This window comes from Bolinopsis microptera, chromosome 5 (genome assembly GCF_026151205.1).
Source record: "Bolinopsis microptera isolate Bmic1 chromosome 5, MBARI_Bmic_1.0, whole genome shotgun sequence".
NCBI lineage: Eukaryota > Metazoa > Ctenophora > Tentaculata > Lobata > Bolinopsidae > Bolinopsis > Bolinopsis microptera.
The window spans coordinates 11,395,290-11,420,234 of record NC_087076.1 but is presented as its reverse complement, the minus strand read 5'-3'; the positions used below and the strand labels follow the sequence as shown (position 1 = coordinate 11,420,234).

The following is a 24,945-nucleotide window of genomic DNA, read 5'->3' as shown; positions in this document are numbered from 1 at the left end:
CGGGGCCCGCCCCTCTCCTCCTAATAGAGACGTGCCTGGCCCAAGGTTACCGTCCCGCTCAAACTCTCGGCTCTAAGGTTGCCTGGAAATGTGAGAACCCACAACACTCCTGTCGTTAGGTGTGCCTCGAGCTAATTTAATCTTTGCAAACTTGGTAACATGACCTTAAATAGCATTAACTGTCCTCCAGCGCCATACTCCCAAAATTGAGGGGATTGTGTGGATCTGTTTCTTCCTCAGCAAGTCAAATCAGTTATAGTTCATTAGTCCGTAGAATCAGGATAAGCATATCTGCCCTGGAAAAGAACCAGTCCGTCGCAGGAGTGATAAATGTAAAACACGAAGGGACAATCAAACTTCATTTTGGAGGCGAAGCCGCGCTGAACAAAGAAGCCTCCAGTTGCTCCGGAGGCAACAGTACCCTCCTCAGAGACCTCTATAACAGCTTTGTGGATGATATTGCTGATGTAAAGAGCGTCTGCGAACCCGCTGTAGTCAGCTCGAGGAGAGAATACTATTCCAAGACCAGTGTCCCGAGTGAAGATCTCGTTCAGATCCCGGTCATACTCCATCCTAAACTTGGGGAAGGTAATTGCTGTGGGGAACTCTTTGAGCGACTCCCGGACCGTCAAGATGCCTTTATCTGCCACGTAACTCTCGATAGCAGCCAAGTCTCCGAAATGGTTGCCGCTGTATCGGATTGCCATCATGCTGTACTCAGCGGACTCAAAGGGCATGTCAACTATTTCCACTTCTACAGTACCTAGTGCTCCTTGTGGTATCTGGACCCATTCACGAGAGAAGTTTCCTTCCACTTCCATGAACTCTGTCTGAAAATATTAGAATGGTTAGTTAAATATGGGGGTATAACGGAAACGGCTTTCAAGTTGACTGTTTATAAATACATTTTTCAGCAACAATTCACTTTCTTCTGGCAGGAACCAGTAGTCCAGTAGAGGCATATTAATATTATGGGCCAAAATTATGTAAAATAAAAAAAAACCAGTTTTCTTACCAATTCCTCAGTATCTTCATCAACATTGAAGATGCCATATGTGGTTTTTGTTTTATCAAACTGATTTTTCCAGTTCGACTTGAAAGCGATTGTATTGACGATGATCAGTTTTGTCTCGTTGCTGATATCACCAGGAGAAAAAAGGTTCTTGATGAGACCGTTACTTTTATTCTCGACGATTCCGTTGATTCTTTTTAGTGCCCTGTCCGGTTTCCTTGCAAAATTACAATTGTAGAATGAAGCTCGATACAAATGTTCTGCGTTTTTCCTATACTCTCTCGTCTTCTCACTTTCCTTATACTCAGATGAAATGAAGAAATCATTAGTGCTGTTCAGAGTCTCAGTTCCCGTAGAATCATAGATTCGGTCAGCGAGGCATTTAGAGGCAAGGTGTATGTCAATAGCTTGGGACGAGAGAGCATGACTCAGCGCTCCATTAGTTTCACCTGAAATATTCGTATACTTTAGAATGAGAGGAGAAAGAGGATCAGGAAGCAGGATTGCTCATTGTGATCACAGGATAGGAAGTTCAAGTTGTGACTTATGACCGCATGATGACACATGGTATTATTTCAGCAGTCGTCGTGTCATACTTATAAACAACTGTTAGACATCTTCGCTAATTGATATTATATTGGAAAATGAAGAATACAAGTGAATGAATAAAAGTTATTGATTAGAAGATTACACAACACTAAACACACATGAAATGTTATCTCATTTGACCGGCCTTGGCATGGATGTTGATATTCTAAAGCCGGCAAATTAATGAAGTCGCTCTACAATCTCTTTTTAATCGGGTGATCCAATAATAAGCAGGTAAATCACGCCTGCAAGGAAATTCTGTAAAATACTTGCATACCAGTGCAGGTGTGGTTGGGCTCATCATGTAGTCTCTTGGAGTTGAGGCGGAAATGGTAAGAGCAAATAGTAAATATAGAATACTTTAAGATAAAGGACGCAAAAAGCATGTACTATACCTTGAGAAGCTAGAAGTAGAAGCCTCAAGATGTTACCGACACTGTTCGGAGATATGAACAAATTCTTATCGGATTTACCCATTTCTTGCATTATTTTGCTCGTTAACTTTTGTGTGCTTTTCGTCAAAATACATTTGTCTTCTTGGATCTGAAGGGTACCTCCGATCAAAATTCAAATTCAAATTAAATGTTCTTTAACTGTGAAAACCTTTTCATCATAGATTTTGAATCTGCTGTCAAAACTAGAAATCATTGATCATTATAATATCAAATATTCATTGAGATGATCAGCTAACTGCTATATAAATCATAACTAGCGATACCATAACTATCTTAATAAGTCCTGATCAAGCCCCAACCAAAACGATTACCCCAACAAATCTGCAATAAAACATGTCTAAAATCCGGCCTGATGCTAAATATGGACAAGTAAGGACTATAAAATGTGGTGCCTGGTGTCTGTTTCACGTAAAGTAGTAGGTAGTGTACGTTTTGGCAAAAAGGCTAACAAGGGGTTGTTCACATATTACGTAATCACTTTTTCGCCAATTTTTAACCCCCCTCCCCCTCCGTAATCATTTTAACACATAGCTATTGTGTCAAAATTACACTAGCGTAATCATTTGGAAACCCCCGTCCACCCTCCGCTGATTACGTAATATTTGAACGACCCCCAAACAAGATAATATATTTTTTAATCACCTGAAATTTAGTGAAGGCGTTGCAGCAGGAGTTGGAGCATGAAGCTATCAAACATCCAAAATATGTGATGAGAAGAATTCCACACCGTAACAAACCGTTCATTTCTTGGAGCAAGTGGTTATAAGTCACATTCAGAGAAAAAACTGCAAATTTAACTCGTGTTACAACAAAATTTTACTTGAAAACTGACTAGTTTTGAATTACAACAAATTGGGCATAACCATCACAGCAATCCTTATCTCACTGAAGGATATAGGGCTCTCAAATTCAACCACAAAACAAGCAACGGAAATTTAAGTGATAAAAACCGACAAGAATTTACTTAAATTGATAATAATTTGGGTGTTCCACGCCCAATTACAAGCGTGAGTTACCCGGCCCTCTTTGGGAAGGTTTGTAAACGAAATTATCCATGGAATAATCTAATACCGCTAATGATGGAATCATGAAAAAATTAGGGCAGTTTTACGTATGTAAGTGCACGCCCTCAGCAAGGGATCATTTCCAGCCCCAATAATTCAATCTCTATTCTTTACCAATATAGACTTGGTTTGACAATTTAACGAGGTTCAGATATCCTCTTCAAGCAGTAATATCACTTAACTGACAGCAAAGAATTAGATATGGGCGGAAATGCTTCGAATTTTTCAGAAAATAGTTCGGTCATACATATCAGTTTCTAGCTCCAGTGAAAGATTTTGACAAATTCGGGAATCAGGATTAAGACGGATTTAAGTCAAATCAAGGATCGATTAGAGATAATTTAAAAGTCGACAAATAATTGTTTGATAAATATAAAATTGAGTGTTGGGTACATGCAAAGGAAAATTACGGTCGGGCGGTTTGAGTATCGATAATATAAGTTCCATACACAGGGTATTTTTATCATGATATGTGATGCTAAAAATATATTGTGCAGTCGTACTGCTGCACAGTGATCAAATTACCACCAAACTTGTAAACTTGGAGGAGGGGAACGAGTTGTCAGGTCCACTTTAAACGACTTAATTAATTAATTCTTTAAACTGATCTAGGGTAGAGATATATGGAGCCTGTGTTCCGAGGAAGTTTGCGCCAATGTTTGGTTGTAGAAAATATACTTATCCATGTAATCCAAGAGTTGACAATATGCCAAAAAAAGAAAGTACGATATGGTCATATGGAGCACATTTAGAATGCGAGAACATTCTAATGCTACCCAGTTATCATAAAAAGCTTAATTTCTAAGAACATCACATTTTTACAATTCTCACATATGACGTCACTTGATCCTCTACCCCCAGCCCTCCCAGTGCGAGTGCCACTACCCGTGCCTCCTCGGGAACCTTCTTCCTGCCCCTCCCTGCTCGATCCCCTCAGTACGCAACGTAATTTGTGCGAACTCTCCTTGAACCTTCTAATTCTCAGTATTACTATTACGGAAGGAAGTATGACGGAATAACTGAATAATGCGTACCATGGCTAAAGTTCAAGAGAATGATAACATAACACCGTGTTATTGGTTATTTGACAAATGATATAGATAAAAATTGAAACCAAAGCTTGGAATGAAAAATGAGATTAATATTCCCTGTAACTGGAAAGCAAGTCCGTAAGGTTTATAAGGTTTCATCATGCGCGAAAAAACCTAATAAAATACCCCAGATGATCGACCTACATACCTCGTACGGTTATAATATGAAATTTTGTTCAGTTACTGGAATGACAGATTGACAGCTGCAGGAAACGGCCCCCTCCTTGCCAGGTTGTATCGTCCGGGTCTGTGCAATCTTCACACTTACGCCCTTGGCTAAGAAGAATGAACAGGAGCATTTTTAAGATGTATTGTGCATAACACGTACATAGAAAATGTGAAAAATGTTGATATCATTAAGCCCGCATAGTTCTAATGTACCGTCACATTAGTGACTTAAATATATTCATAGCGGTATTACTATACCACGTACTCCAATAAAATTCGATCAATTTCCATTTTCAAAATCTCTTCTCAGTAGAAAAATAACGTTCTTCACACTAATGTCTCGTTGACAATCCAAGGATGCTTGACGAGTTTGTCAAAATTTAGCCTGTGTTGAGTGTTAGGGTTGAGACATTGCAAGATCAGGGAGTAAGCATCAGAGCTTACAGAGTTTGGAGGTAACATCTCCCACCTCACGTTATTCCGAGCAGCATCAGCAGTAGAGAGGAGGGGTTTAGAACCGGACAGGAGTTCGAACAGAAGACATCCCACAGACCAAACCACAGCACATTGGGGGGAGTAGGAGCCGTGTCGGTACAGTTCAGGAGGTGCAGAAGTGAGTGAAGAAGTGAGGGGTTTCAGGGAGTGAGGCAGAACTGAGAATATGGCCGAGAGCTGGAAGTTTCCCAGTTTAATGTCGTTAGTTTCCAGGTCTAAGTAGATATTGTCGATAGAGATATCACGGTGATCAACTCCGTTGTTGAAGCAGTGAACAACAGCGGATAGCAGCTGCTGGATGATGTCTCTAACTTGGTCCTCGTCAAGATAGTTGGCTCTAAGGACATCAGAGAGAGGCTCCCAGTTACTGGAGTACTCCAATGTAAGGGTCCAGGTTTTAGTCTCACTCCGGTAAGAGAAGTCCAGGAGTCTCTGAATGTTAGGGTGGGAGAGTTTGAGAAGGTTGTGGACCTCTATGGGGATCAGCTCGCTAGTGGAGGTGGTGACAGGCAGAGTCGGGGAGTAGGGGATAGTCTTCAGCAGAGCTTCCATAGTCAGAGCTTGTTATTGTTATTCAAAGAAGAGTTTATAATTGTTCTAAGAATGTGATGTCGATTAAATAGTGTACCCGGTCTTTATACCCCTGGGAGAGGCTCGCTTAACTAGGCGTACACTTGATCTGGTCACGTGATTAGGTGATCAAGTAACGTGATGCGTGCCTCAACGTAACAGGGTGGTGAGATGCCCATCTCACTACCCTGTTACATCTCAGAGATGGGGCAAATATCTGTTGGGAGTTTGAGTCATGTGATCCCATGATTGTAATTCTTCGCAGAACTATGTTAGATCGGATCAAATGCTCAATGTTTCGTAACACTAAAATAACAGAGTGGAGAGGAATGCTGATCTGCGAGTAATTGACAATAACAAAATTACAGTGATATATGATGTATCAGGTAGCTGATTGGTGTTCGTTCAAATGCAATTCCTAAACGAAACAGCATTTTACTAACAGTAAACGACCTTAAAAACTTCAGTTCAGGTTTAACAAAGCTAACTCCAGGTAGCCATAGTCAGTTATATAATAGTACTATTGTTGAAAGCTCCCAACCAAGTAACTGTACATTATTTAATATTTACCGTATAAACTATGTCGACATTCTTGGTAATTCATCGACCGTCGCCCTTAGCAAATTCTGCAAAACATGATAGCAAAATCTGGAATAATAGTTTTGCCTGGCTAATATTTTTATTATATTTAAGATCCCTGTAAAAGCCCTTATATATGTAGCATGGCATTCTTTTTATACCAATATTAAATATCGTACAGAATTTCAGATTAGTATAGCGTACTAGTTGGAATTTACGATCTTAATCACGTGACAGCTGTGTTATTTAAGAATTAAGTTTGTTTTGCCAAGCTCTTGTCTGAACAGCGAACAGCAGTTTGAATATAACATTTGTGCATTTTTAAAGAATTTGTGTATATGGAGGTTTTATGTATTGTAAAAATATGGCTATACAACTAAGACTCTTGAATCTAATTTAAATAAAAGTAAAATTTAAAGGTTACATTGGTACAAATTGTGAGGCGAAAAACTTTATTTACAGGAAACGTTTTAAATCACCAAAATACGAGTTTTAAAACAAAACACGTAGTTTTAAAACAAATATGAAAATTACACCATACCAAAGAGATCCACAAAGCAAAAAGGCTCAGCTCACTACACTGTAGAACCAAGATAAAAGATAACACACCATAACCATCAAAACTACATTTACTTAAATTTAATGTCTTAAGTCCCTACTTTGTTTCAATTTTAAAAATCTATTTAGACTCAAGGTTTTAGTATAACCTTTTTCTCCCTTCCCCTCGAAATAAAAAATACATGCAAATTTTCCGAACAAAAACGAACCGTAAACGACCAAGTTCAAACGTGAAACAGAATAGAGAGCGCCAAAAACCATAATTAAATTGACTAAAATCCATACTCCATAGGATAAAGGCAATGTCACTTCAATAGAATTCGAAATTCACAAATATTCGACAATTCTACACAAGTGGGTAAAAACAGTCCACAAGCATTACAAATGACTTAAAAAAGCGGCCCAGATCAGTCAGGACTGCTCACTAAGGTGGAATACAGAGAGAGGAAGCCCTGAGATGTCGTAAATCAAATAGCCGGCGGCGAGCTACTTTATTTTACTCCACTTTAGGCAACCTGAAACGCAGATATCTTAATATATTTCGGGACAGTTAAATATACGAGCTGCAATGTAGCGTACCAGCACGAACTCACATAAATAACTATCTACGGAACACTTGGTTCCCTGTTTGTGGAGGATCTGTGATGCAGCCGGAAGTTCGGCCCCATTTTTCAAACAGGACCTCATTTCCAACAGCATAGCAGGATGCGGAGCAGGAAAACCGATATATGAGGAGACGATTTAAGGGTAAAACTAGACAGCAGCAATCAGATACAGACGTAAAGCTTCGTCAATCATGCTTAATTCTAGAAACGAGCGCCGACACTCAAAACTATAGCTAACGTATAAGATACATATATGGGGGAGGGGGCTGAAGATCATATGGTTAAATCAGTGACACTAAAACTCAAGTCATGCACCGTAATTAAGATGGGATTACACCTTTTGGTGACGTGAAATTGTGGTAATATGAGATGCGGAGTCAGAAATACTATTGGAACCACTTAGCAGCGGTTAAGTCATGCAAAGTAGGATATACAATCCCTCTTCTTTCATTTCATTAGATACCCACATATCATATCAATGTTGTGTTACCGGCAGCGCGTGTAAATGCACAAGCCGGTTGACATATGTATTTTGCTGTTTTTTGTTATATAGTTGCCAAGAAATAAGAAAAACAAGTCAACCTAAGAAATTCTGGAAATTTCGGCAGTATCCAAGAGGCCCGACCCAGCCCGCGGACTGTTTATGACATGATGGTATGCAGATCAAAATGAATGATATCTTGGATGCAATCAGTTATGATTAATATTAATTATTATGTTGTAGATTACTAAATGATTACGATTCAAATGTGGTACATAAGTCATTCGATTTCTGTGGGGTCTTGCAGCGTCATATAAATCCATCTAGAGACTTCGAGAACGAGCAGGGAGCCAAGGACAAGATACGCTTCACCCAGGAAGCCAGGACAGGATAATATGGAGTGCTTTAGAAGTTTTTTCTGGAATAAAAAGTTTCGAGCTTTCTCTATGAATGACGTGGGTGCATTGATTTCGTCTAGTAGACAGTAGAGTACCATGTCAAGAATTGGAATAATTGTTGTCGTCGATCATAATGGTAATTCATAATACTCCACAGAAATCGAATGACTTATATACCACTACCAGTACCACATTTTAATCGTAAATTTCATTCAGAAATTTATAACGTTATAATTAATGCTAGTCGTGACTAATTGCATCTAAGGTATTATTCATATGATCTGCTTACCATCATGACATTTAAGTAGTCCGTGGACTGAGTCGGGTTTCTTAGATACTGCCCATATAATGATGAAGTTTGTGCATGGAACGGTGATAAAGAAACTAAAAGATTAAAATATTTGTCATATTTTACAAATTTGTTTGGTTGTATTTTTAAGTGCTCCCTTATCAGTTATTTGTTGCTAAATCGCGATAAGCGAACGCGTGCTATTGTACATTTATTGTACATTGCTTGTATAAAACTCAAATAGTGTGTGTAACTGACATTTAAAGGTTCAATATGCAAGACAAGGAAAACCTGAAATCAGTAAGCGATGATGCTAAGAAACGTGTACTTGGAAGCCTACTTAACAAAGCTGATGCCCCCAGCAAGAAGGTTCTCAGTGTGTATAGTTTCAGTGCAAGTTATAAGACCAATCTGAAAGATATGAAATCACTCACCGCAGTTCAACTAGAACCCTGTGCAATATTTCTAGGTTTTAATGTCAGAGATGGTGTGAAGAAACTGTACACGAATAAACAGACTCTATGTGATAGAATGATTCTCAAGATCGAGTCCTTGTTCGACATAGAATGCGAGGACTGTAACGATGTGTACTGTAATGAACTGGGAAAAGAACCGCTCTTAAGATGCCGGCTATGCTTACAGGGCTCCCACGATTGTGAAGCCATGGCCGAAAAAGCCAAGACCTTCAACGACCTCATTCAGAAAGGACTGCTTCCTTTAGGAGGATCTTGGCTCTGCTACGAATGTTCAAAAAAGAACGAAACACGCTCACTTCAATCTCCCCAGAAACCTACCAAGAAAAGGAACACAGATAGTATAACAGATCTATCCACTATTAAAGAGGTTGAATCTGAGGTAGAGGGCGAGGGAAACGACGATGAAGATGAAGATGAGGATGAGGATGAAGACAGGGAAAGCCCTAGAAGAGGTAGACATAATGATACCGAAAATAACCCCCAGATTTGCCGGGAATACACTATGAGGAAGTGTCCCCACGGCCTCACTGGCAAACGTCTCATTGGTGGTAAGAAATGCTCATACCAGCACCCCATCAGGTGCCGCTTTTACTCCAATTTCGGAGACGACAAACGCAGAGGATGCAGGAATGGGAAGAAATGCACTTTTTTCCACCCTAAACTGTGCCGTAATTCAGTTGCGAATCACGTATGTTTAAACAGCGATTGTGGCTTCCATCATCTTAAAGGAACGGCCAGAAAGACTGTTGGAAACGTGAATCTCACTGACAGAAATCGCCTGCCTCAGCAGCAGCAGCCCAAAGATACGAGAAGAATAGAATTCAACACGAACAGAAGTTCCTGGCCGCCTCCTGGTGGTTATGATGTGGACAGAATGGGTAGTCTAAACTCCCTCAACACCCCCTACCCACCCACTGTTGAATATCAGAAACCCCTCAGACAACGTAAAGACAGTACATCTGAGAGGGATAGTGCTTTTTTAGAGAAGCTCATGGAAAACATGAAAAACGGAATTATAACCCAGATGAACTCCAAAATGGAGGAACTTCGAGGGCAAATTCCTACCCTTGTCCAAGAGACACAACGGAGCCAGCTGGACCCGAGATCACGCCAAACATCCTCTCAGCAAATCTCGACACAGTTCCCACCACCAGCACAGTTCTCAGCCCAAGTGCCACTCCCAAACCAGCCAATGCGGATGCCGATGCCACTAAACTTCATTCCCAACTATCAAGGATCTTGCTACTGAATGCTCGGTCCATCTCCCCAGCCGCAACCAGCACTGTAAAATGGAAGATTCCATTCATCCAAGACCACATACTTGACGACCTAGGAAGACCCCCGGTCCCTATTCTCGCTATCACTGAATCATGGTTGAAGCCATATATCAGTGATGCTCAAATAGCTATAGATGGGTACAACAGTCTTAGAGCAGACCGTCATAGTCGAAAAGGTGGTGGTTGTGTGCTTTACGTTGAAAACTCGCTGCTAGTATCAGATACTGTAAATTTTAGTGACAAACACTGCAGTATGCTGCATTGTTTCATAGACTCTATGAACGCCCTTGTCTCCGTGATATACCGCCCACCAGATGCTCCTCCCGGATCCTTCAAAGCAGTCCTGGACCAGGTGCAGGAGAAACTAAATAACTTGACATCGAACGATAGATCACCTGACATCTACATTATGGGGGATTTCAACCTCCCAAATATAGATTGGGACTCTTGCCAAGCTTTACCTGGTCAACCGCTTTGTGACCAGCAAGCTTGTTCCGAACTAATTGATTTCATGGAGAGAAATTTCTTGACACAAATGATCTGTAAGTCCACGAGAAATAACAACACCATCGATCTCGTCCTCACAAATAAACCACAGGACACAGTTGAGACAAATATCTCCGAATGCCAACTATCTGACCACAGGCTAGTCGAGCTCGTTCTCGGACATAACCCGCTCTGCCCAAAAGAACATACTCCTATATCTTTCGACAGAAACTCTTTTCGGGCGACTGATTTTCATAGAGCAGATTTTGAAGCAATGAACGATCGTTTAGAAGCTGTTAACTGGATCTCTTTGAGAGAACTCTGCTATGAAGATGAAGATGGAAGTGCCTTTCTGGAGCTGATACGCCTAACTGTCCTCCAGATAACCCTCCTAAACTCGCCTTCTAAAGACCCTACTGGATCTGGCCCTTCCCGCCCCCGTAGAAGTCGCCAAGTCCGTGAAAAATACACAATGAAGAGGAAAAGAAGAAAACTCAATGCCCAAATAAGTGCACTTACTCAAAACAACCCAACTTCGAGAAAAATCGAAAAGCTGAAAACCGAAGTGAATCTTCTGACCTTCGAAATAAGTGAACTTGTGATCAAGCAACTTAACGAAAAAGAAGTTAAAGCTGTAAGTACAATAAAGACGAACCCAAGATTCTTTTATTCTTACGCTAAACGATTTGCAAAGGTAAAATCATCCGTCGCCCCAATTAGAGATAAAAACGGAACTCTGAAAATGGACCCAGCGGAAAAAGCAGAAATTCTCCAGACTCAATATGTCACAGTCTTCAGCAACCCAAATTCTGCAAATGTTGAAGAATGCCTCGCCGGATTAGATCCTCATCCAAAAGAAGATCTCAACACATTCACCTTCACAGCAGACGACATATCAGATGCCATAAAGGAACTAGACCCGTATGCCTCCACCCCTGATGGTGACATCCCGGCCAAGATCCTAACTAAATGTCGAAGGACAATCGCTGAACCAATTTATCTACTCTGGAAACGCTCATTTGATAACGGAGTCATACCATCTGGCATGAAGACACAGTACATCACGCCTGTGTTCAAGAAAGGAGACCGAACATCTGCTGCTAACTATCGCCCTGTCTCGATAACCTCTCACATTATTAAGATATTTGAGAGAGTGGTCAGAAACCATCTTGTGGAACATATGGAGTCAAACAGCTTTCTCTCCCCCCATCAGCATGGATTCCGCAAGAAAAGAAGCTGCTTAACTCAACTAATAGACCACGTAGATAACATCCTGAAAACTCTCAACGACGGCAACGAGGTTGATGTTATATACCTTGATTATGCCAAAGCGTTCGATAAGGTAGATCATCAAATATTACTTGCAAAGGCAAAACGCTATGGAATAAAAGGAAAGACTCTGCAATGGCTGACTGAATTCCTGAAGGATCGCCTGCAAACTGTGGTCGTGGAAGGAACAAAATCATCCTTTCAGCTAGTAATCAGTGGGGTACCCCAAGGAACAGTATTGGGACCCATTCTTTTCATTCTATACATTGACGACCAACTTGATACATTGGTTACCGCTCTGGGAAAGGTGTTTGCTGACGACACCAAGCTCATTGGAAAAATCATGGACTTAGCTACCAAAAGCCTACTTCAAGACGACCTCCTAAATGTAATCGCTTGGGCCCTGAAGAACAACATGCAACTAAATGAGGCCAAATTCGAAATATTGAATTACAGCTTGAACAATTCATTACTGTTAAGAGAATTGCCCTTCACCAGTCAATATTCCTGTTACAATTTAACAAATGGAAGAACTATTGACCCAGCCAAAACTGTGAGGGACCTAGGGGTTCTCCTGTCAAATGACTGCTCCTGGTCTTCTCACATACAGCAGATGGCTAAAACAGCAAGGACGATGACGTCATGGGTCCTTAGCGTATTCAGAGATAGGTCACGCTTCCTCATGCTCACACTCTACAAAACCATGGTGAGAAGCAAACTCGAATACTGCTGCCCGGTGTGGAACCCTGACAAGATCAGCGATATAGAAGCTATTGAAAGCATCCAACGACACTACACTCGTCGAATCAGTGGCTGCCAGAACCTTGATTACTGGGAACGCCTGCAGAACCTGAATCTTCTCTCATTACAGAGACGCAGAGAACGATACATCATAATCCATACATGGAAGATGATGAATGGATTAGCTCCGAACGACATCAACATGCAGTTCAAGGAAAGCTCCCGACACGGTGTAAAGGCCACTGTGCCTGCATTTAACAAAAAGGCACAATGCTCAATCTCGACCCATTATGAAAACTCTTTTGGAGTAAAAGCAGCCAAACTATGGAACCTGCTCCCCAAGGAAGTTAACACAATCCAAGTCTTGGAAACATTCAAATCCTCCCTTGCTAAATTCCTGAAAGGCTTCCCGGACACCCCGCCCACAAAAGGGTATACCGCCATCACAAATAATTCTCTTCTGGAATGGACTCTACAAAAAGATCTAAGCCAGGAGTGATTGGAGGACGTACTTGATACTGTTGTCCAGAAGCGATCCCTGCCGAACCTACCTAAAGTAACCTAAAGTAAGTTAAGAGGCGATACAAGCAGATAACATATAACAAGGGGAAGGGAGGGGTATCTTACCAAAGAAGGTTCCTATTCTTAGCAAGGGACTCCTTAAGATAAGTGAGAGCCTTGGTGCTGGGCAGCGTGGTAGTGAGAGGCAGCATGAACGGGTATATCTGCTGGAGAACTCGGATCCTGAAAGAAGTCTACTTTGTCTGGGACCCAACAATAGTGTTCGATAATCTGAACGATCAACAAGGAAAATCATAAATCGCAAAACCGTTCTTTCATCACAGTAAGCTATACAAGTCAGCAGTCTGATAGAAATGTTTTTAAATGAACTTACCATTCTGCCTGAACCTCGAAGTTGGAAGGGTTCATTGCGCACAGGTGGTCAGCTCGCTGGATTATGTCGTTAATTAAGCTGATCCCCAGCTGAAAGAAAATATTATGGTGGTTAGTGAGTGATTGACATTGCTAATTACAAAAAAAAAACGCGCAGTCCGTTAATGAACATATTTTATACAGACGTCCGTTAATCAAATAGGTAACAATTTTTAACTAACCGGATTACGTAAAACGGTTTCTAAGGAGTGACCCAAGTCACCATAGTAACTGAGTCCATCAACAAGACTCTTCATCCAGACGTGCATCATGTTAATAGTCCCACTGTGAATTACAGATCCTAGTGGTTCACACAATTGAGGCAGTTGCTGAAATTGATAACATTCTCATCTTATTATTTGATTTATAGGGCTATTCTAGGTATAGCGATAAAGTTTCTGATTGCCAAATGGAAAAAAAAAGATAAGAGGTTTTACACTAAACTTATTTAAACGTTTGTAAAGTTGTATTGCTACACTGGGGGCCGGGGGTACACTACACTTTTGCCTTTTTTGGTATGGTGTAGTAAAAAGTGTAGTAAAAAAGGTACACCATTTTACACTATTTTACGCTATTTTACACTATTTTATAATTTTAATCAATTTTTAAAAATTATCTTCTAAAAATCTTCTTTTTTCCTATTATTTTTCAATCAGTCTTCACTTAGTACATTTCCAAAGGAATAAATAAAACCAGACGGTTAGCACACTAGTCACTATCAACCATATGCCACTTTTTTCACTGCCCATTTCACTGTCATATTGATAGCATCATATAGATAGCGCTAGCAGGTGCTGATAAGACATGGGCTCAGTTATTCTTTTTTGTTTTAACCTCAAGTAGCTTATAAAACAGTGCGTATGATCATCTGTCGTATCAAATCAAATTATTTGTCACTATATGTCAATAAATCATGATATACAAGTTTTAATTTTTAAAGTTTCTGTTTTTTTTTTTAATGAATAGACGTAATCAACATTTTAAATTTTCATATTCACGCATATTAAATAAAATTATATTGTTATGTATTACAAAGCATTGTATGAAAGGTGTAAAGTTGAAAAGTTATCCAAGCGTATTGAACACCAGCGGTGGAAGATGTTTGGACACATTCTCAGGAGTATGAAGAACACCCCAGCCCAAACGGCTCTCTCTTTTGCTATTGAATCAGATAATTTATTCATTGGTAGATTGGGGAGACCTAGAATGAACTTGTTATCGGTTTTAAGAAGTGATTTAAGTAGTATAAATTTGCAAATGGACAACTTGCATGAATTGAACGAAATTAGAGATATATCTGCATGCAACAGATGTTGGGAAAATCTTTTTCAAGGGTACAGTTTACCGCATTAAGGTATTTTTAAGAATCATTTTTGTCGGTAAGATCCTGTTTTATAATAATAATAATAATAATCCATCTCTTGCCCTGCAAGCCCTGTTTCTTGTCTATACAGCATATAATTATCATGTATCACATTGTAGTATGTAATAAACATTTGTAGTAGTGTAGGATTGTTTGAATTTCTTTTTGCTATGTTCTATAATATTTATTTGTATAATTTGTGAGTGTTTCTCCCGCTTTTCTTCCCTTGCGCAGCAAGCCCTGTCTCTTGTAAAAACAACCTTGAAAGTTTTGTAGATACATATAGTTTCTACACCTTTATCCTCTGGTCCCTAGGGTCAGCTGATCCCGGGCCAGAGGAAAACTACCGACTGCCAAGGTCTGACGCCTAGGCAGTCGAGACCTCTTATTGAGACCCTTTATAATAATAATGTTATGTATTATATTATTTTGTAAACATTGGCCGGGTACCAAAAACCGGTCCCCAAACAAACAAACAAAGGTAAAACGTACCTTTGGTGAGAAAAAAAAATGTCACTTTTAACACTTTTTAAGGCTTTTTAAGGCTTTTTAGGCTACTTTACACTACTCTTTTATACACTACACTTTTGCCTTTTTTTAAGGATAGTGTAAAAAAGTGTAGTGTACCCCCCGCTATACTGCTATAGTTTACCTGATGCTTTTTGTCGTGAGCTATGATAGTAGCCATGTTTCCCAGGAGGTGATAAAGTATAGCTCGGCCGTGTTCAGAGCGCAGTTGTGTAACGGAGCGCGCTAACATGTTCTTTCCTTTACTCGTGCTCAGCACGTGCACTAACAGTTCCTCGTTTATACTCCTGTTTAATCAGGAGCACTCATTAACGCATTAGTTTACTGTGATTATAGTAAAATAGTTCGATAAAGAAAAATATAAAACTTTATAAATATGGTCTAACTTGTAGACGTTGAAACTCCTTTAAAAACTAGAAAAACAAGAACCCATCTTATGTAGATACTAACCCGGAATCAGAGATGCAGAAACAACTGAACATTCTGTCCGCCACCTCGTTCTTGGCGTCAATAATCTTACTACGCTCCTCTGCAGGAACTATCAGCAACATCCTCTCCAGATCCTCCAACTCCAGCAAGTAGTCATACATTCGCTCAATTGTGGAGAGAACACTGTACTTCTTTCTTCCTGGGTCTATCCCTTCTTTTTGGTGATTCTGGGAGTTTTATCTTATTGTTATGTGACATTTATTGATAGCAACCCAAGTTAAATAAATCATGAAATTTTAATAATAACCGGAATAATACCGATTATTGTGAAGTTTGTACCGTGATAATTGGTTGAAGATCGTTGAGGCTACAGTCTAAAACTTGTCTGGGGTTCATCACTGTTGAGATTGACAGCTTTCCCAATGTACTCACAAACTCCACTGATAATTATTTAACGATAGCTAATTACTTAATTACTTAGTCAACACATTATAGTATCTTTAACAAAGCACGCTACAGACTATAAAACATACTGATATTAATTTGAGTCCACTCCACGCAATTGAATTGATGCAAGTATTCGATTAAACCGGCAGTTCTAAAGTCTGGCGTTAATTTACTAGAATCTGGAGTCATTCTCACTTGGTTTATACTCCTTTTTGTCGCTGTTTTTGGTTGGATTCGAAAAGAGGAGTTTTGGTGTGACTAGGAAATCCGTGTCCTTTTGCTGCTTTTTGAACAATAACATCTGAAATTTGAGTCACTATTAATATGCTCCTAATAAACATGACGAGTTCACAATTTCAAATGTGTGCAACCGAAAATGCTGTTTAAAACTAAAACTCCAGCATACTAAATTTCACGATGACTGATAAAAACAAAGTTAGATATAATATTTTTACCTGATAGTAATAGTCCTCTTCGTAAGGATTTGCAGTTTGAATCTGTAACATTTGTATCTTGGTGACCCACTGCTTCTCACTACTGCTCATCAGGATGCTGTCCATCTCTTGGGGCAACTTGTCGTTCCTCTGTAATTTCAGTTTATATAAGAAACCTAAAGACTGCTCCTTAAAGCTATCATCTTGAGAAAAGTTTGATTTTTATGGATCTGACAGTAAATTAAGCTAAGAAGCTGTTCATCAAGCATAAAACGCACAATTAATCTGACCCGAAAGAGGTGGTTACATTTAGAACTGACATGGTTACGTTGGTTTCGGTTGTTATCTTGGTGTCTCCGGTTTTGGTTGTTGTTGCCGTTGTTGTTATGATATCCGTTGTAGTTGTCTCGATTGTTGTAGTTATTGTAGTTGTTGTCTCTGTAACCGCCGTGATGTTGATGTTGATCCCTCCCTCGATGATAGTTATTATGGTAATTGTTGTTGTTGTTGTAGTTGTTGTTGTTGTTGTTGTAGTAGCCGTGCTGGTTACCATGGTGTTGATATCGTCTGTCGTAGTTACCATAGTTACCACCACCACTACCTCCGCCACCACCACCACCACCATGACCACCGCCACCATGACCTACACCACCGCCACCATGACCACCGCCACCATGACCACCTCCACGAGAATTAGTATTTTCAGAGTATGAAGAACTACGTTGCCGAGCAGGAATTGCTGATAGTTTTGCTTTGGTTTGCTGGGCGTTGAACGGTTGCTTTACTTCTTTAATGTTCTGAAATGATTTTAGTGTAAAAATAATCACATTCTATAACCGAATACTTCTTATTCACAAAGCTGCTTAGATAATAATATTCAACTTTTAACAAGTACTTTTCCCGAAAAAGTAAAATTGTTAATAAGAGAATGAAGAATGAACCTTAGTGCTGGGAGGAGTAAGAGCTCCACTTTTTAACATTTGTAGGAGCATTTTACCGGGAGAGTTATCACCATGCCACGAGCTGGACGGGGACCTCTGAAGTTAAGATTAGTCATAAACTACACAGTACACACACCGAGGAGGAGTTTAACTAAAAGCTGAATCTTAGAATGGCTGAAGTTGGTCGCACATCGTGTTCTGTGAAAATCGTAACTATCACAAGTAAGTATAAGCAGCTGCTTTCAGCGGTTACAGGAGAGACAAGCTGAGGAAAAAGAGCTGCATAGAATTCAACCGAGCGAAGGGAGTGGTGCTATAATGCTATATGTAGGTGGGATTTAGGAAGAAGCCTGGCATTTCGCATTTGGTTCCCATACCTTTTGTTCTAAACCGTTACTTTGATCCCAAGATCCACGGTCCTAAGATTTTATTAATAAAAATTGGAATGATTTTGCAGCTTTTTAAAACGTTCAAACTGCTTGCACACAATGCACATGACCATAAATAGACAAATGGTTAAAGCACCACATGGTAGCCACGAAATTAAAACACAATCTATTAGTAATAAGACAGATTCAGGTAATTCTGATTAACCGTACATGAGTTTACTTGAGCTCGAGCCTCGACCTAATGAAGAATACAACATGACACTGACTCAGTTTCGTGCAACATCATCTAACTTACACAAGTCTCTATAGGTGGAGAAGTTGCTGCTGTCCATATCCCACCACCGTACGGACTCTCTGGAAAAGTTTTATCCTGACAGGAATATATATCAGGGGCTTAGCCTAGGGGTAATAGATCTGAAACCTGATCTGGGGAACCACATTTTTAAAAACATGATAGTGACTTTTAGATTTAATTGCTCGCTTCGGAAGCTGATTGATAAGTGGTTGTTAAGTGTCTAAACAAATATGGTTATCCTCGCCAGCAGTATTCAGATCTACAGCAGGGTGACATAATTATTAGCGCGTAGAAAAATGTACAACCAACAATCTACATATCGATTGATTATTATATTGTACGATAATTTCTCATTTAGATGAACCTGGAATAGCGTTTGTATATTTCAACCAGGGAGCTAATTCTCCAACTGCTCAATACTAACCGGATTGTGCGGAATGGGAATAGTTTTGGAGGGAGTAGTGGGTTGTTCTTCTTCATCTTCCAGAACCATTTCAGACACTGAGTGAGCTAAAAACTCCTGTTCAGAGATTTGTGTTTTTAAAAGTAGGAAAATCAGTGGGAGTGGCAAGGAACTTTTGGTGGGATATCAAAATCTTAAACGTTTAAATACTCCAAACATCAATTGCAGCTATAATTGCAGCAGCTATAATTGGAGCGCATGAAACCCGTTAGAACACAGACATTTATTTATTTAAGGGCTCGTTAGACCATGCATACCTCCTCATCAAAAAGGATCTTCTCCGTGAAGGCAGGATCGTCGAAGGTGATATTATCATCGTACATGAGCCGGGATGAGTCTAACTCTATGGTCTTGGATAATTCCTTGTGTTTCTCCTCCCAGCCGTCGTCCTTAACGGCCCCCGAGCCAAATGTCTCATCATTATCATAATCGACGGGCTGAAACATAAACTTTAAACATGTGCACATTGATCCGGTAATATTTACGCTGTAAGTAGGACAAACTAATGAACAATAAACCATTCATACTTTTTGCTCTTGGTAAGGGTGTAACTGAGCAACACTCATCCACTTGCATGGAATTTTTGATGCCCGAACATAAAGCAATGTGTAAGACTAAGGCTCATGATTTTATAATAACAATAGGGCCCAGTAGTAACGAGACAAGACCTGTACATTTACCAGAGCAGAAACTCTGCCTGTATGGGGCTTTATTCCCACTTCACTAGAATCTGTACAATCAATACTAATGTACTCGGTGTATCTAGTTGGTAATGTCTAGTTGAGTGGAGTAGAGTTGCTCACTGTGTCACTGCACTTGTAGCCCTCAAGGGGCGAAGCACCCTAATACCCTGCACCTCATGAAGTATTCAAAGCTAAATGATGGAATATTAATGAATGATATTCAGTGTGCACAATACGGTTAATAGTATAAAGGAGTGATTACCTCTTCGTCTTCGAATTCAAATCCGTCCGGATTAAAATACATCCACCTAAAAAGAGTGTATCGTGAAAATTTTACTCAACATAAAGATTAAAGATAAAAGAATAATGTATGTATTTGAATTCATTGAATTTGATATAAAGTGTAGTATCGGCAGTGAAAATTTTAATCACAATTTGAGAGACATGTACACGCAGTAACAATACTTTTACACTTATAGACACATAGAATTGTGTACTTGACGAGTGACTGTAACTGAATACACGATTTCGTATCTTAAACAAAGCTTAGGCTCGCCTCATCAGGATCTGCCTCTTTGTGCTTCACATGAATTATTCAAACAGTCGAGACAGTCAGTAGTTTAGATGGCATCTAATCATCATACTTGTTAAGCTTTGAGTAAAACTGCTCCTTTGAAGCGCTAAAATGGGTCATGCCAGGGATGTATATCTCAAACCCCGCTATGGGGCAGCATTACTGTACTTATAACGGGAAATCAACAATTTCACATCTCCAGAGATTTATAAGAATCTCCGGCGGTCTCGAGTTTGAAAATGTCTAGCAGGTTTATCTCTAGGCAAGAAAGAGAGTGCTCTCTAATCGACCTTACTGCAGCACTACAGACACAGTTTAAGAAGAGCTGGATTATCCTGAAGGGAGAGCAGATAGTCGTAAGTCTCTCTCTCCCTCTCCCCCTCTCTCTCTTTCTCCTCTCTCTCCTCTCTCTTGCTCAGCACTGTCCCGGCTCTCCCTCTTTCTCCCTCCCTCTCGTATCCGCAATTTAAACTTCTCTCTCTTTTTCTCCCTGGATCAAGCAAACTTTAGTCACGATACCATCGTTTCTTGTTTGAACTATAATCAGTGCGTGTGCAAGTTGCTGGGATGGTTGTGTGTAAGAGTTGCTGGTCTGAATGTACTAAATACACAGGAGGATGGATAACTAGCATTAAAGGTCCTAACGACGGTTAATGTCCCTAGTTTTACACGAGCACCAGGAAACTCAAGCTAAGGTAATACGACCACGCTCACTCTTCTTTAACACCTATCAGTTCTTAGATAATACAAGTACAGGAAATGATCGTTAGATTGTTCCATCTGTTGTCCACTGACATTAAAATAACTGTGTACCGTTCAGCCTCACGAATAATCGGAACTTTTGTTCCACTTCCACCACTCAAGTGCTAATGTCAAATCGCTAGAAAGAATGTCTGACTGCTCGATGAAATTATCTAAATTCTGCAGCGGAACCAGGTGAACGTAAGGTGGGAGATTAGAAAAACTAAAATCGGTAGACGCATAGAAAAGATGGTAATTTTCACCCCACATCCTCAAAGAGGAAACTTTTTCTAATTGTTCCTCATCTAAGTCACATCCAAGCTCACGTTTAACTTGACTGACAATAGGGTCAGTATTTTCAGAAGATTGCGTAACACAAGTGAAAAGCTCAGTGGTAATGCAGCCATCTGTCGACAGTTCAACCCCCTCAGGGTTTAATTCTTCGCACGGCACTCCTTCTTGTCTGCTTAAAAGCGCGGGCCGGAACTTCCGAGTTAATATGAATGATTTAGAGTTAACATCGAACAGCAAGACACCCTGTCGATGTGAGTCTGCGCTCAAGATTTCCCAAAATCTAGGATTACCCTCACGTTGAAAGTGAAGGGTGTAAAACGAGAAGCGTTGGGACCGCTTTAGAACAGCAGATCGGACATTGTTTACAATCGTGGGGATCTTCATCGTCTACCAGACATATCCTGGGGATAAAGATTGTAATTTTAAAATTCATGTTCGAAAAAATTGATTTTCAGGTCGATTTCCTTATCAGTAAATAAACCGTTATCTCAATTATCATTCGGTCACACAATGAATTATGCGTTTGTGAATAAAGTCTTCGATCGCGCGGGAACACTTCATTCAAATGAAATGCTCCGCGCGCTACGTTAACAGTATTCACGGTATTCTTTGTTTTCAGATTTCAAGGAAATCATTTATTCGAAGCTGGACTCTTATAGGGAATCCTATTTACAGGAAGGAAAGCAATAAAACCGCAGAATGTAAGTATAGCGTAGTTAAATACGATATTAAATTAAATAATTGTCAAGGGAAATTTCAATCGAATGAGGATGTTTAATCACAAATAGTGAACATAAACTACAAATCTTAATAAGAACCCTACATCATAAAATCAGACATCAGTTGCCACAAATAAAATAGACAATGTCAGCTACACAGCGTCAAATATATTATATCATTATCGAGTATGTATTTTCCATGGAAATAATAAATATGTAAGGTTTTAGACATCATTCTATTATAATTATTTTGATACGGATTTAATCAAAAGCCAGCATGAAATTAAAAACCGTGCCTTGAAATTTCTGCAAGAGTGTCATCAGAGAAATCTCGTAATGTAAATTCATGATAAGGATAAATGACTAAAAAGCTACATATTCTAAACATCATACACGTAACGCTGATCTAAAAAACATCCAACAAATATCAATTATATGGGTAACCAAGGGACAGTTAAAAATAATCACAGTAAATTAAAATGCTCAATACAGCAACATTTTCGGAGCTACTCATCTTGCAAATGACTAGCTACTTTTTCAGATCAACTTAAATGTAACAAAACACGAAAGATATCCCTGAAACGGGACTTAGAATACCGCCCATGGACGAAAACGTTGCTGAATTTGTCGAGCAGAGTTCAATAATTTATATATTCTAGGTAAAATAATGATAAATCTTGGTCAAATAACAAATCACATAAAATCTATGATGAGGCTACATGATAGTATAACAACGAAGGCCACGAATCAAATACATCGCTAGACTATCATATCATTATTTAATTGATATTATATCTTAAGTTGAGAACTTTGTTGTACCTTCACAAAGACCAGATGGACATAGTTAGCTTGCATTGAAGTTGTGAGAACCAAATGATATGGATGAGAGATGAGATGCTGCAATTCATACTTAGAGCAGTTTCACAATCTAGTAACTTGAAATGAATCAGCTCATATTACAAATATGATACATTTTTAACGTTTAGAAATCAGATTCTCTGAAATATAAGCCCCTAAAATCAAATATCTGATACTTGCCTAAAAGTGGCACTAAAAGAGATTCTTTCGTAAACCAATAATTCAGGAGACGTTAGCAGAACTACGAAGCCAGCATGTATTCTCAAAGTAATTTGTATGATAAGATACCATCTTCTGTATTAAACAGGAAAAAAACTTTGAACGAGATGCATTACATCACGAAAGCACACAGGAAATGCTCCAATTAAATATAAATCAAATAATACAGTGCACAATACATGTTCTACACAAGATGATACCTGTTCATCTTTAAATGATAAATCTGTACACATAAGCCTACCTTGATCTGCTATGATAGCTGTAAAAGAAATATAAAACAATACCAGGACAGAATCCTGAAAATAAAAATATATAGCAAGAAATGCTTCAATCAAATAAACTATTGTGAAAATCATTTCGTTAAATAAAGAATAAAACATATAACAAGGTATGTGTTCCACGGTGTATGGACATGGACCAGCTTCATAAAATAAAACATATAGTGACATTTACTTACACAAATATATAATAGCTACAAGGTAAAAGTTTCAATGAAACTGGAAGCTATCCAGAAGAGAGTTAGCAAAGTCAGTGAGCATGGTCGAAGATTCCTTATCCTCTACATAACACTCCCGCAGGTGTGTTACAAACTCATTGAAATCGTTGTGTTTGGTATTGCACTGCGGGCAAATGTTGTCCACATGATGAACGTTGATGATGTGCCCCCGTAACCGCTTTAAATCCTGCTGAAAGGCCATACATATGGGACACATCATCGTGTAATTAGTGGGGGGAAAGGGTATTGAGGTGTGTGTTGCGTATGTGGTGTAGGGAACTTTGTAGGGAACTTTGTAGGGAACTTTGTAGGGAACTGGCTCGGTAATCTGGACTTTTGTGGTCAGTTTCTCAGCTAGAGTTGGAGGGTTGTAGACTGTGGTGTGACTGTAACATACATTGGTCACGTGATTGTTGAAATATTTGAGTTTTGTGTAAACAGCGGAACATTTTGGACATTGGTTCGAGGATCTGAAGTGTATCATCATGTGTTTGTCACGGTGGACTCGCTGTGTGAACTCTTTACCGCACAATGTACATGGGAACTCTCGTATGTTCTGATGAAGTTTCATGTGTCTGTTGAGATTGGAGACTCTGGTGAACATCTTGCTGCAGACACGACAACTGAACTTCTTGTCAAGGTGCTCCTGCTCGATGTGCTGTCTCATGTCGCTCTCAGATGCAAACACTTGACCGCACCCTTCCTTCCTGCAGGGGATCTGCTGATTGGTATGAGTAAGAGTGTGCCGGTGCAGCGCTGCACTGCTTGCAAACGACTTCTGGCAATAATTACAACCAAAGTCTACAACAACGGACGTTCCCTCGTGTTTTCGTTTCATGTGGTCAGTTAAACCATGCTTGTATTTAAATGATTTGTCACAAAGATTGCAATCAAACCGTTTTTCAACATACATTTCAGTGGAGGAACCCTCTCTAGGCGCATAGTCTATAGACAGAGTTAATGGAATGTGATCACCTGGAACACTGTCCGGAACAAGGGTGATTGGCATACTTTCGTAAACATACTCCAACTTCTCAGACTTCACATTCTCAAACTGACCATAGAATAAGTCTTTTGATTCTTCTTTCATAAAAGTACTCGACATTTCTCCTGGAAAATATTTGATTAAATAATTTAGGCGTGGCACTACTTACTACCGAAATGAAATATTCTTTGATCTTAGATCAATTGTATAATTTTAAAGAAACAAAGTATAACATTTGAAAATGGCACACATTTTGTTGTTTTGGAGTAGAGAGAGACGCAAAATATTTATGAATACACAATATATAAAAATCTGTAATACTATACTACTATATACACAATATTGGATATATTTAAACATTAAATTTCTATAATTGACTTATGCAATCTGTCACATAAACTTCTGAAAATTTCTGACATGGAAAACATTAACTTTAAAACTAAATGTTCACTGACCCTGTTCACTAATTCAAAAAACTTATAAATAATTGGGGTAATTTTGCAACACTCATATTCTCATTAGAGAATGCATAAACTGATGATCTAAAAAGTA

General features: G+C 39.3%; 4 protein-coding genes across 4 annotated transcripts in view; all 4 read right to left on the bottom strand.

Moving 5' to 3' along the window:
- Positions 1–263: 263 nt before the first annotated feature.
- LOC134815444 (serpin B6-like) lies at positions 264–2,077 on the bottom strand. Its single transcript, XM_063823978.1, has 3 exons — positions 1,996–2,077; positions 1,016–1,461; positions 264–830 (listed from the first exon to the last, which is right to left on the bottom strand). Exons 1-3 carry the CDS (start codon positions 2,075–2,077, stop codon positions 264–266), a joined length of 1,095 nt encoding a protein of 364 aa, XP_063680048.1.
- Positions 2,078–4,705: 2,628 nt separating this feature from the next.
- On the bottom strand, positions 4,706–5,425 carry LOC134815443 (serine/threonine-protein kinase pim-1-like). The gene has a single exon (XM_063823977.1). It carries the CDS (start codon positions 5,423–5,425, stop codon positions 4,706–4,708), a length of 720 nt encoding a protein of 239 aa, XP_063680047.1.
- Positions 5,426–6,414: 989 nt separating this feature from the next.
- LOC134815863 (protein PAT1 homolog 1-like) overlaps positions 6,415–24,945 on the bottom strand; it is a 29,111-nt gene continuing 10,580 nt past the window's right edge. Inside the window, exons 2-16 of the mRNA XM_063824450.1 lie at positions 19,770–19,815; positions 19,082–19,261; positions 18,786–18,881; positions 18,362–18,436; positions 17,678–17,773; positions 17,057–17,533; positions 16,758–16,886; positions 16,498–16,603; positions 16,195–16,295; positions 15,877–16,082; positions 15,551–15,713; positions 13,718–13,864; positions 13,498–13,586; positions 13,230–13,346; positions 6,415–7,095 (exon numbers count right to left, since the gene is read on the bottom strand). Of these exons, the coding sequence (XP_063680520.1) occupies positions 7,077–7,095; positions 13,230–13,346; positions 13,498–13,586; positions 13,718–13,864; positions 15,551–15,713; positions 15,877–16,082; positions 16,195–16,295; positions 16,498–16,603; positions 16,758–16,886; positions 17,057–17,533; positions 17,678–17,773; positions 18,362–18,436; positions 18,786–18,881; positions 19,082–19,261; positions 19,770–19,811 (2,043 nt within the window). The 5' untranslated portion in view covers positions 19,812–19,815 and the 3' untranslated portion in view covers positions 6,415–7,076. The remainder of the gene's footprint in view (positions 7,096–13,229; positions 13,347–13,497; positions 13,587–13,717; positions 13,865–15,550; positions 15,714–15,876; positions 16,083–16,194; positions 16,296–16,497; positions 16,604–16,757; positions 16,887–17,056; positions 17,534–17,677; positions 17,774–18,361; positions 18,437–18,785; positions 18,882–19,081; positions 19,262–19,769; positions 19,816–24,945) is intronic.
- On the bottom strand, positions 21,824–24,534 carry LOC134815867 (zinc finger protein 43-like). The gene has a single exon (XM_063824460.1). The coding sequence runs from the start codon at positions 24,511–24,513 to the stop codon at positions 23,401–23,403; it is 1,113 nt and encodes a 370-aa protein (XP_063680530.1). The 5' UTR covers positions 24,514–24,534; the 3' UTR covers positions 21,824–23,400.

What these genes read in the sequence shown, in the direction of transcription:
- LOC134815867 (XM_063824460.1), bottom strand. Translation starts at nt 24,513, where the DNA reads ATGTCGAGTACTTTTATGAAAGAAGAATCAAAAGACTTATTCTATGGT.
- LOC134815443 (XM_063823977.1), bottom strand. Translation starts at nt 5,425, where the DNA reads ATGGAAGCTCTGCTGAAGACTATCCCCTACTCCCCGACTCTGCCTGTC.
- LOC134815444 (XM_063823978.1), bottom strand. Translation starts at nt 2,077, where the DNA reads ATGGGTAAATCCGATAAGAATTTGTTCATATCTCCGAACAGTGTCGGT. An exon ending in TCTACTTCTAGCTTCTCAAG is followed by an intron (nt 1,462 to 1,995) that starts GTATAGTACATG and finishes CGAATATTTCAG; the next exon opens with GTGAAACTAATGGAGCGCTG. An exon ending in ATGAAGATACTGAGGAATTG is followed by an intron (nt 831 to 1,015) that starts GTAAGAAAACTG and finishes TAATATTTTCAG; the next exon opens with ACAGAGTTCATGGAAGTGGA.